The sequence below is a fragment of the Brachyistius frenatus genome, unplaced genomic scaffold (genome assembly GCF_029030835.1).
Source record: "Brachyistius frenatus isolate BFR_SWC_R1_liver_20210118 unplaced genomic scaffold, ASM2903083v1 Contig_69, whole genome shotgun sequence".
Classification (NCBI taxonomy): Eukaryota; Metazoa; Chordata; class Actinopteri; family Embiotocidae; genus Brachyistius; species Brachyistius frenatus.
In genome coordinates, this window is record NW_027210668.1 from 269,748 (window position 1) to 282,350 (window position 12,603).

Genomic DNA, 12,603 nt, shown 5'->3' on the forward strand with positions numbered 1-12,603 from the left:
ACACACACACACACACACACACACACACACACACACACACACACACACACACACACACACACACACACACACACACACACACCAGCATGAGCAGATATCCCATCACCTCCTTCCACTGCAACACATTCACACACATTCAGCCGTACACACACGCTCCAGCAGACGGGTGCGGTGACGTATGGAGAGCGTTCGGCGGCCGGCAGCTGTGTTCATATTTATTCTATCTGTGGGTGGCCCTTCAGATGTTTTTGTCCACGGGAGCACGGCAACGCCTGAGTCACGGTTGCGTCTCACTATGATTCATGTTTACTTCACCTTTCTTCCCTGGATGTCCTCCAGATCCCTGAGTTATTGCTCTTCGCCCACAAAATAAACAAATCCTCCTTCTTTCATACAAAGTCACGAAGGTTTTGACGTGAACTTATTATCACATACGGAGCTCGTCTTTTACAAGTTCCTTAACCTTTACCCACACCGAGGCTCACACAGTCTGAAGGGCTTCGAGGTCAGTAACATTTCAGTTCAGTTTTATTTATGAAGCTCCAAATCACAACAGAAGTCATTTCAGAGCTGTCTACCTTGAGGTGAGGAGAGAGCAGAGAGAGGAAGGAACCAAAACCCATAAACACTGGGTAGGTTAGTGGAGCCGGTGACCACGGACATTTCAATGTGTTGCCCAAACGCCAACCAACAGTGACGTCACGCATCGGTTAGTGAACGGCCGTAAAGAAGCCTCGAGTTTGGAATTTGGCCGCCGCCATATTGTTAGTCCCGAACGGTTTGGAGCCGGAAGTGACCATATTTGGGCGTGCTGAGGAGGAGCTGACTCGATCTGATTGGAAACCCCGACCATACCACGTCCCGCCCACCGATAGCCGTAACCTGGCTGCACCAATGGCCTGTCAATCAGACAGACACGCCCCCAAAACACAATTTTTTTTTTTTTTTTAAGCTTATTTTGTAAATAATTATGGGATTATTTTTAGATGGATCGCCAGGAAACTAATAAGAAGGAGGGATTTTAGCTACCAAAACTGAAATTTTATCGACTGAGAATTTTATGAGCCCAGTTGAGTGGGTTTCCATGGAACTGGAGGCTTTTTGGAGCCGACCTCTAGCAGCACTCGGGACGCTGCTTAAGGCGCTTCTGCGTCGGCCTCATTTTTCAGAGCCGGAAGCTGCGTCCACTTTTATAAACAGTCTGTAGTGTTGCCATTAAGAGATTTCTATTCAGGGCCAAAAAATGGTCTCTGGTTCTGGATAAAAATTCTCCGATATTCCATTTTTGAGCAAATGACAATAACAAATAATAACAATCTCACAAATACAAACAATATGAAGAATAATATTTAGACAATGATGTTCAGAGAGTGTTCGGCATCGAGAGAGAGAGAGAGAGAGAGAGAGAGAGAGGCACAAATTACCACTCAAAACAGGCTTTTAGTCCACAGTGTGCTCCATATTATCGGACATAAATATTATCGGAAATCCCATTTCAGAACTCTTAACAGTAATCTATCCTTACTTATATTCCACTAATGAATCAGTTAAAGATACAGTCAGACGTATCTCATGAGGTACATGGCTGCAAACATGTCGACTTTCATCGACAAAATCCGTGTCATGTGTTCTCATTGCTGTTGACTAAAAAGCCAAAAAGCCAATATTTACCCAAACATTTTTGTTTTTCATTTTAAAAAACATACTGTTGATTAAATAATCTGGTTGTAGGAAGGCTGTTGTAAATAATGGTCTGTACTTGTATCAGGCTTTATCACCTCAAACACTTCTACATTCACACACTAATGAGGCTGAACTACCATGCGAGGTGCTCGCCATCAGGATTACATTCACACACTGACTGGGGGTTTAATGTTTTGCCCAAGGACACTTAGGCAGGTGGAGCCAGGGATTGAACCACCAACCTTCTGATGCGTGGGCAACCCGCTCTCCCATCTGAGTCACAGCTGCCCTGCTGTTGTGGCAGGACCTTCGACCCGGTTCTTGGCAGTTTCTCTGTTAGATGTTATGATTGATTGATGTAATGTTCTTGCAAGGCGTCGCGTCATGTTTCCTGCCCCTGATCACAGCGACTCGTCGTGTAGGAACGACCTTGTGGTGTTTGTTTCTGTGGGCGGACCAGCACCTTTTAGGGTAACGGTTCTGATTTCTGTTAGTGTTTGCGGAGGTCTACATAACGCAGTCTTTTGTGATTGGAGATGCACGTCTGTAAACTAACGCTGTTCCCCATCTCCCGTGTCTCTACAGGTAGCCAATCAGACGCTTCACACAGACCGGCCCGACCTCCCAGAGTGTTTTCAGCTCTCGGTCTTGTCATGGCTGCCGTGCATCTACCTGTGGGCAGTCAGCCCCATCTACCTCTTCTATCTGAAGAAGAACAACAGAGGATATATCATGATGTCCATTATGAACAGGTTCAAAACGGTGAGAGGGCCCTTCATCCATCCTTTCATCCATCCGTTCATTCATCCATTCATTCACCCATCCATTCATCCATTTATTTATTTATCCATTCATCCATCCATCCATTCATCCATTTATTTATTTATCCATCCATCCATTCATCCATCCATTCATTCATTCATTCATTCACATCTTGTTTAAAATACACACTCAATGATAAAAAGCAGCAGATAGATATTATAATTCCTGCCCTCTACTCACAATAAAGAAATAATAAATATAGCCAATATTTTTAACAACCTCAAAAGACATGTATTAAACATATATTTATGTAACGTAACGTAAATGTATTAAAACACACGCATACTTGCCAAATAAACATTTAGCACACTTTGTAGAAAATACCTACACATATATATAGTGTACTACTGCCTTTTAGCTAAAGTGTATTCAGATATGATTTTTGATCCATATTGCCCAGTCCCAGCTGCCACTCTCTCATCCTCATCACATACAACATCAACATAAACATTCTCTGAAAATCTGCTGTTTCTTCCTTGAAATATTTTACGTGTAATCCAGTTTTACATTTTCCTCGGGGTGATGGGTTATTTTTTTAAGGAATATTCATGAATCTTTGGACTAATGTTACATTAATAGTCTTCACTTACATAATCAGATGTAATAGTAAAATGCTGCCATGTATTCAGTGACTTACTCTGTGAGCTTGCACATATTTACATTGATGAAGATTAAGCATGCTGAATTAGTTCCTATTCTTTATTGGTTGTACTTTCACTGGATTAATTTGTTACTTTAAAAAACATAAAAACAAGATGATTCTTAAGCTTTTTCTTTTGTCTTGATATATTTATGAAGGACATTAGAAATAATCATCATGTATCATGTCTGTGTTCAGGTTTGTCATAAATTGCTGCTATTTGTAGCCTCCTCTTACTGAGCAATAATTGATCCTGTTGTGTGTATGTTGTATAATTACATTCAAAATATTTCGAGCACATGTATCATCTGCAAACAAACTAACGAATATTATTGACACTTCACTACACGGTTAAATTATTATTTATTTCTGTATAAAATAAAATCTTGAGGTTTCATATATTCAAGTTGACTACCTCGTAAACTGTACATGTTATCTTAATAACTGCATAACTATTTGTGAACTGTTCCTCTTACGCATAGGGCTCTACCTTTAAGAGCAGTATGTCATGACCTATAAAAGTCTGTCAGTATCAATAAATACTCACAACACTCTCCCGTCCTCCCAACTTGTCATTTCTCCTACTTTCCTTTGTTTTTATAGTATTTGATGTGTTTTTTTTTCTCTCCCTCCCCGTCTCCGTGTGCTCTCAGGCGTTTGGCTTGTTTTTGTGGATCGTGTGTTGGACAGACCTCTTCTACTCATTCCACGAGCTGCGGCAGAGTCACAGCCAGCCGCCCATCTACTTCATCACCCCGCTGGTGCTCGGCATGACCATGGTGAGGAGGACGCACCTTTACAAATCTGTCCCGAACAAGTCGCGGCTTGAAAACAACATCGATTAAATATGTCGATTTTATTGTGGAATTATATGCGTACGTGAAAATACAGGCAGTGAGGAGATGCTATCTGAGGAAGATAATGAGGCTGCGCTGTAAAAAAAAAAAAAGGACAGCGAGCAGTTGCTGCCTACATTGTTGTCAAATGCAAACACAGCAGTTCCAGGGCAGGTAATTGAATTAAGGAGTAAATGAATCGACATCATGACTTTCTAACAACACAATTTCATTCATGTTGGTGTGTTGGATAAAATAGTTTCGTCACATGAGCGGTGAGCGTACCGTTCATTCGCAGGAGCTTCCTTTACTTGCCTTCAGCATGAATAACAAATCACAGCCTATCTTATTGACCAAGTACCCAGTCATGGTCAGTTGACGTGTGATCTGATCTTCATGTTGACATGCACACACAGGCATGCTCCCTCCCAGCGAGCAGCTTTAACTAATGTGACTCAACCATGAAGTACAATCAAGACGACGAAAATCAGCCCAGTGTCGGAGAAACAGAAGCCTCAGGAGTGCAGACCGGGGAGAGCTGGTACTGAAGAAATAGTCTGTCGGTCTCATGGCCACCCCTCAGTAAACACAACACAGAGCAGAAGGAAGCCTCATAAACATTTGAATCATGTCACAGAGTAAGCTGAGTGCACGCCCGAAGGAAAAGAAGAAGAGACATCAGAAAATCATGTCCCCAACGCAAACACAGCCGTCCGTTGCAGTGTTTGCTAACGCTAATCCGTATGCTAAAACGATCTTATTTGACAAGTACCACTGTTAGGAAAGGCCCGTTTTTTTAAGGTAGATACTACCGAACCATTCGGCTCGGTGCCAAATAACGTATCCAAGTTTGGTGCCCAGTGCTTCATACTCAGTTATTGTATGAAAGGTCTGTTCACCAGCACAGAACAGAAAGATCGAAGGAGAAAGAACGCGATCAGAGCAACATCCGTCTCATTATCCAAACTGACGGTAAACAACATCAAGTTTCACCAAAATTGTTTCAGTTTATTTAAATCAATACTACAGCAGTGCTTGTATTTGAGCCACAAAATGAGACCCGGACTGGGGAAGGGAGGTTGAAGGGATTTGAGTGCTTTATGAAGTACAATCATCAAAACAACTCACACCTGAATACACTGAGTCTGCATCACCTGATTAAGTTGTTTTTGATTGATCCAATATTCTGCTGGGTTTTTTTGAAAGCTCTAAAAGTTGTGTAATTAGTAGATCTAATGTCTTGTTTTGTTCAGTTAACAGATCAAAACTTGAAAAATATTCATCGAGCAGTTTCCCCATATGAGTCCTTGTTGCGCTGATGATGCAACCATGTACGTGAGATGTTTGTATGTCGACGGGCATTCATCTCTCACACTCGAAACGTTCCCACTTCGCAAGTGCTCTTGAACGCAGAACACGGGGGACATTTTAAATGCTCAATGGTCTGCACTTGAACAGCCCTTTAGCCTGAGCAGTTAACAAAACCTTTAACAATTTTTGTTTCAGGGTTTTGTTGCCGAAGGATATTTTAACCACAGCCTGCTCCTAAGGCTCCTGTTACACTGAATACGCGAGTGCTTCTTAAGCATCTGGGAGATCGTTATCACCATGTTACAAACATGTCTGCCTCAGCTGTGTGTCATGAACAAACAGTTCTTACTCGTTATTTCAAATGCAGTTAAAGCAAATCTTTCAAACAAATCTGTTATGAAGACTAATTCTGCAGACTTAAGCAGAGGCTGCGGAAATACAACTATTTTATCATGATCCTGTCACACAGGAATTTATTTTCTCCTTTACAGCAATGGAATGTTTTTCTCACTTGGTTTGTTGTCTTTGGCCAGTTATTACTGTTCTGTCAACCTGCTGGAGGATTCAATGTGAGGGCCATCTGACAGCACGTTTAGAAATTAGCACGTGAACGTTACAATAACATCATTAGTGGTTTTCTTTTAAATAAAAAAAGTGAAGAAATAAAATGCCTCGTGACCGCCAGAGTAGAAACAGATTTGCAGACCGCAGTGTGAGCAAAATCAAAAGCTGGAAAGAGAACTTTGAAATGAAAAAGGTCACTGCAGCAACTAAAAAGGCAAAGGTTTTGGGGGGAATATAGCTAGTCTCAAAGTGGACTGAAAACATCGAAGAATCTTTTAAATCAAAGTCTTTGAGCCCATCAAGAACTCTGGACTGGCTTTGAAAATATCCTTAAAATAGAAAAACTCCTTTTAAATGCTGAATATTGTGTAGCGAGCTGGCGAGGTGGACTGAGTGTGAGCAGACATGAATACTCATTTGCAGTACATCAGAAATACTTTTCTAAAAAAGCATTATATTGCCATTAAAAAGCTTTTCTCGGTCTCTAGAGGAGGAATCATGATGACTTTTAGGATGCTCTCATTTTCCCTTCAGGTTTTCATTTACCTCCAGGAGTAAGATATCCTCAGGTATTAGTCTGATCAGCTCAAAAATGTTGGTACAGATATTCATGGTTCCTATAAGATGCACCTTAATGACTTTGGTCACTTTACATCTCATGATCATTTTTTGATAATTGCATGCTGTCCCTCTAAACGTTAGACTGTGACCATGGCAACGATCATACATCGGTGTGTTAGCCCTGTGATTGGGTGCATGTGAGCAAGCAGACATGATCCTTTAGCTCAAAGCTCAAAAATCCACACCATGTAGTAATTCTATTGTGTATATCGATTGACCAAATACACTGTATACTTTATTAGTGAAGCAAAAACTCCACATACTACTTCATCTTTTATGCTAACAAGATACCGTTTTTGTGGTGTCAGATGTCAATCAAACTTGCTGCTAATGAATCTTTAGGAATGCCTTTTGCATTGCATTGTGGGACAACAGTGTCTATTGACGGCCCAGTCAGAAATGGTACAATTCATTTTCTCACATTTAATTCATACTCAAAACCTGCCTTGCATTATTTTTGTAGCACGGCTCCCTGTTTGTCTCGTTTATATCAAAGTCAATGGAGACTGTCACCATTTCCTGTGAGAGAAACGTGTGTTCTGGTGACCTGATGTAGCCGCAGCAGATCACAAGCACGGCTGAAAAGGGAAGTTTACTCGAAGAGAGCATGTGTAATTTCCCCGGAACTCCTGGAGCAGCTCGTCTGACGTGGCGCTCAAACAGCCGGCATGAAAGGCTGACCCAGTCGGGCCGTGGTTTACCTTACGTGCCCTCAGTCACTCTGTCTCAGTTAATCTCACTCAGCGTCTCTCTTTTTCCTCTCTCTGTGTAATATCCCCCTCCCTTCCCTCTCAGCTGTTGGCCACGTTTCTGATCCAGTTTGAGAGGTTACGCGGGGTCCAGTCCTCAGGGGTCCTCTTCATCTTCTGGTTCCTGTCTGTGGTGTGTGCCATCGTGCCTTTCCGCTCCAAGATCCTTCAGGCCTCCAGCCAGGTGAGAACGCCTCTCGCATGTCTGTCATCATCTCCGCTGCCCTTCCACCTCCGGCCGTCAACATCTCCCCCGGATCGCCGTCTCTTCGCCTCTCCGTGTTGCCTTTTCTGCTGTTTCCTCGCCATTTTCTTCACCCCTCAGCACTCTTGCAGTTTAAGGCTCCTCGATCAGCCAACTTTACTGAGCCCTTCCCCCGCCATGCTGTCTGAGAAGTCGGTTTGGAGATTACAGCGGGTGGATGTTGTGAAGGGGTCAGACCGGGGCACCGCTAAGCAGAGAGCAGAGAGGGAATAGTAGGCCTGTTGTTCCTAGCAGACTTCTCCCACCTCCGGTGTGCGCAGCTCACCGACAGCCTGCGGCACACAGCAAACAAACCCTGCAGGCAGCAGAACAAGGCGCTCCATGATGGGAAATAAACACGCAGAGACACGAAGCTCAGGAAAAACATGCAAGAAGTACGCATCAGAAGCAGGCCTGCAGCCCAACGTCATCCAAACATGTGTCTGGGGATTGATCGAGTGCAGTTGTTGATAAACACCACTGACTCAGGTGATTACTTGGATAAGTGGCAAAAATTCTGGCTTTCAGATTTGTAGAATTTTATTCTACAGGAATTTCAAAACTCTCCTCTTTGCAGATTGGAGAAAAGAAGTTAGTGACCTATCAAACACATCTACTACAAAAGCTGAAAAGTCTCACCTTTCATCAGAAAAAACTGAAAAAGCTTATCTAAAATTCAAGGCTCTGTATATGTGACTCTGACTGTCGCCGTTTTGTCCGTTTTTTGTCCAGAAATGGGCGTAGAGGTGGTGTGTGGGTGACGCTTAAGCAGGTTGAATGAAGCCCTGTTGCTGACACTTGCATGATGGAGAGTCTCTGTCTGTTTGTCTGAATCCTGTTGGCAGTTAGTTGACTGTGACGGCGCTCGCCTGTCCCTCAAAGCAGCTTAATAATGCACGACTTTAAGCCTTTATTCAAATTAAACCGGTGAGCTGTAACAATGTTCAGCCCTGAACAGTTGTCATCATCGGAGAAATTAAAGACCAAAACCAGGCCGGTCAACTATTTCAGTTGTCGTTCTCCTCCCCTTCCGCCGCCAGCGTGATTCCAGTTTCAAAATCCTTGTTGCTGCGGGAAACAATAAGCCTCTGAGTTGAAAATGTTAAATTTAACGAAGATTTGGATCATGCAGTACGGCAGGCGTGCTCGGTTCTTTTCTGTCTTTCTGGTTATATGACACAAAGAAAATACACTGTAGACTTTGATCTAATAATTGATCTAAAGATTCCAAATTGCAAATTTCGAAGAAATGATTAGACCATAATGTATGGGAGGAGGAATGGTGCCATTTGTTGCAACAGCTGGGATGATGTTTTAGAGAACTGTTATGTATTTGCTGCACAGAATAGTACTTTTTATATTTACTAGCGATCAAATGCAAAAGAGGTTTCTTTTAGTAAATAAAGCTACAGGTATATTATCATTTTGCATTTTGTATTTTTTAACCCAGCGTACGTCAGGTCCAACCAGCAGACAGACAACGTCCGCCATTAGCTGGAGAAATATTGTTTCCCAACACGGTGGAGAACAATGCAAAGTTAATATTGGAGTTATTCGCTTACAACAATTAAATGCTGTGTTGGCAGCTTTCTCTGCTTTACTTAACTTCAGCTAACTTTATTGGTTAATGCAGCTTTGATATTTTGTGCCGTGATTTGTGGTAGAATTAAAGTACATGTTGGTCCACTGCTCTAATCGGCGTACTCGCCTGTCAGTTCGATTCAAAGTGGCTTTATTGGCATGAAAGGTTAAAAAAAACAAAAACACAGTTAGTCCAAATATTGGGATGGCGTTTCTTTGCAGAGAAAAGTTCAGAGGCTTTATTGGATTATGGTCTGTAACCAGAGGAAGTCTTAACCCGATTAAGATTGGTTTATATTCACGTTTTTTTTGTGTGGAGAAAATCAGATTTATTAATAAAAAGCGTCCCACTGTGACCGCTGAGGTTGTCTCTGACCTTTTGCGCCAGCATTGGCTGTCGTGTTATGGTGGCTACGACGTAGCGGAGCATTGAAAAGATGCTTTTCCAGTGATTAGTACATTTCCACCGCGCCAGTATGAGAATTCAAGTCATCGTTACAGCACCATTTACCCCAGACAGATAAAGAGCTTTGTTCATATCTTTTGTGTAAGGCCACAGCAGACAGCACCTAATCGACCTGCAGGTGTGTCAGAGTGCAAAAGGTGTGACTGACTGTTGTCACAGATGACTTGTTTTAGTGTTACACTCTCTTTGTGAGACACAATGGATGGGATCAGCCATCAATGTTTACTGTTTTCCCATTTAATGCAAGAATACCTGCAGGTTTTCTTAGAGTTCGTGTTTGGAAGTCGATTGTTTGTTGGCTGCCGTGGTGACAAAAGTAAAAACCCACGCAGACCGTCGTGCAGGCAGGCAGAGAGATCCACCCTGAGCTGATTTCATCTGGTCCATCCAGAGAATCAGCTCACCATCAAGTATGACATTTTACGCTGAAGGTGACGCATCTATTCACAGTTGTCTTCAACTGATCGTGTGATGAAAAGGGAGTGACTTGGCTGTCTGTGTTGTACTGAGAACTCTAACGAATGAATGGAGGTCGACCTCCGTGAGTTTGCACATGGAAATATACGACCAACTGAGAGTTCACAAAACTCACTGCTTGACCATTCCTCTTAGACCTGGGGCACACTTATGTTGTGTGTGTGTGTGTGTGTGTGTGTGTGTGTGTGTGTGTGTGTGTGTGTGTGTGTGTGTGTGTGTGTGTGTGTGTGTGTGTGTGTGTGTGTGGCGGTCTCAGGACATCTTGATTTTCATTTCAGTGTGTGCATGGCCCGTGTGAGACGTGTCACGCTTCGCAGCTGTGGCGCCTCATCTAGAAAATAGGCGTCTGTCTTCTGTGATCACGTGAACTATATCAGAATTCAATGTAAGCTCGCTTGTGTGTGTGTGTGTGTGTGTGTGTGTGTGTGTGTGTGTGTGTGTGTGTGTGTGTGTGTGTGTGTGTGTGTGTGTGTGTGTGTGTGTGTGTGTGTGTGTGTGTGTGTGTGTGTGAGTAAATCGCGTGACTGCTTTTTGGTTATAACATTTCACTTGTCGGACCTCAAACATTCGATCACTGATGGCCGTTATCAAAGGGAAGCTCAGGTGTAGAAAGCTCTGGCAGCGGCAGCGCCGCGGCAGACACGGTATTTCTATGATAACAATATTCTTGACAATATGATAAAATAATGAAAAATATTTTATTATTCATCTCAAGAACATGCAATTGCAACAAAATAAGTGTTATAGGTTTATATGTAAGAATAAGTGTAACAGTTTGATATCAAATAATCAATACAAAGTGTTGTTTTCTTGAACATCTGATCCCTTGTATCCAAATCACTTCCACACCGCTGAAGTTGCTCCCGTATTTGACCGAACGATGTAACCGACTCTTTCAGCCGTGATTGTTTTTGCTGTGTGAGTTGCTCAGGTGACATACGTAATGTTATGACATCATTACGACGGAAGTCGGAATACTTCGATCATCACAAAATTAATGTTTTTATCATTTAATAAAACAAATTGATCCACAAAAAAAAAAGAAGTAAATTTTGGATTTTATCAAAAATTGTATTCATATTATTGTGAAAGATTTTATATGGCCTACCAAGAACCAAAGTCCAGAGAATTTCCCCGGAGCCAAAGCTTCCAGGAAGATTCAGCAAATGAATCTGCTGATGTATCCGAAACACATCTTTCTAAAAACTGTCCTCTGCAAAAACAGAAAACAGCGTCTGGACTTCGTCGTCGGTCCGTCAGTCACAAGATCTCTTGGGCTGCTCCGCGCTGATCGTTATTGTTACAGCTCAACCTTCAGAAAGTACGACCCACCAGTTTTTAAAACTCGCTAGAACTCGTGATGAAACGACAGGTAGGAGAACCATTTTCCCCGGGAAGAGTTCCTGCATTGGAAACGGGCCTTTACACACGAGAAGTTTTGCTGTCTGCGCTCTCTGAGCCACCGTGCGTTTCTTCTTCAGTCATAATGCCTTTTTTTTTTAATTGTACCATCATTCTTCCTGTACTTTGGAAAAAGATTTCCATTTTGGCACAAGAGAAGCATTTTTTACATGACATGACATTTCATTCAGCTGACGCTTTTATCCAAAGCGACTTACAATAAGTGCATTTCAACCACGAGGGTACAAAACCCAGAACGACAGGAATCAAGAAAATACCATTTCTAGCGTTAAAAGACACATTCCTGTACGTGACCCACCATGCCTACTTTCACTGCATGTCAACACACCATTTGAACTGTCTGAATTTAACTTCCTGCATCCGGCTGCGTCCTCGTTTGACATTTCAGAGCGAAGTCCCGGACAAGCTGCGATTCACCACCTTCTACTTCTACTTCGGCCTGGTGGTCTGTGAGCTGATCCTCTGCTGCTTCAATGAGAAACCTCCTCTCTTCTCCGACATCGTCACCGACCCCGTGAGTCCCCAACCCCCCTCCCCCCGCACCGTCCACTCACACCCACAATCCACCAGTCACGTTTGTGTGTCGCCGAGCGTCCGAACATCTTCGATCCCTGCTGACATTGTGCATTCAGTGTTCGTAGCGGGTTGAGTGTTCTCGGGGGGAGCAGCTCCATGCTTGTTAAAGCAGGTCACACACACACACACACACACACACACACACACACACACACACACACACACACACACACACACACACACACACACACACACACACACACACACACACACACACACACACACACACACAGAGTTCAGTTGTTCCTGGCTGCTTACAGAAGTATGTCCTCCTTATCCTTGTTTAACCTCGCTGGCCTATTTTTTTTCTGCACATTTTTCAATTTCTCCTCAGAATCCGTGCCCTGAAACCACAGCAGGTTTTCTCTCCACCATGACGTTTTGGTGGTTCACGAGGTGGGCTCAAGCTGCTCTCAGCACACAACAGTTTGTTCTTCACGTGTTTATTTGATTTTATGACTACAATTAATTTATAAAGAAGCTATTACAGAGCATGTTAATCACTTTTGCATGCGAGCTTTAAAGAAAGCTTCTTAAAGAATTGAAGTGCCCAATGATGTGAATGTTTCTTTTTTTTTTTTTTTTTCACAATGTCCTTTTTGATGTCACTT

General features: G+C 42.7%; 1 protein-coding gene across 2 annotated transcripts in view; it reads left to right on the top strand.

The window, feature by feature from the left end:
* The window catches only part of abcc3 (ATP-binding cassette, sub-family C (CFTR/MRP), member 3), a 63,947-nt gene that overhangs the window by 16,853 nt on the left and 34,491 nt on the right, over positions 1–12,603 (top strand). For both annotated transcript variants that reach the window (XM_069707443.1, XM_069707442.1), the window contains exons 3-7: positions 2,269–2,445; positions 3,799–3,924; positions 7,273–7,410; positions 11,805–11,930; positions 12,327–12,388. In XM_069707443.1, coding sequence (XP_069563544.1) covers positions 2,269–2,445; positions 3,799–3,924; positions 7,273–7,410; positions 11,805–11,930; positions 12,327–12,388 — 629 coding nt within the window. The remainder of the gene's footprint in view (positions 1–2,268; positions 2,446–3,798; positions 3,925–7,272; positions 7,411–11,804; positions 11,931–12,326; positions 12,389–12,603) is intronic.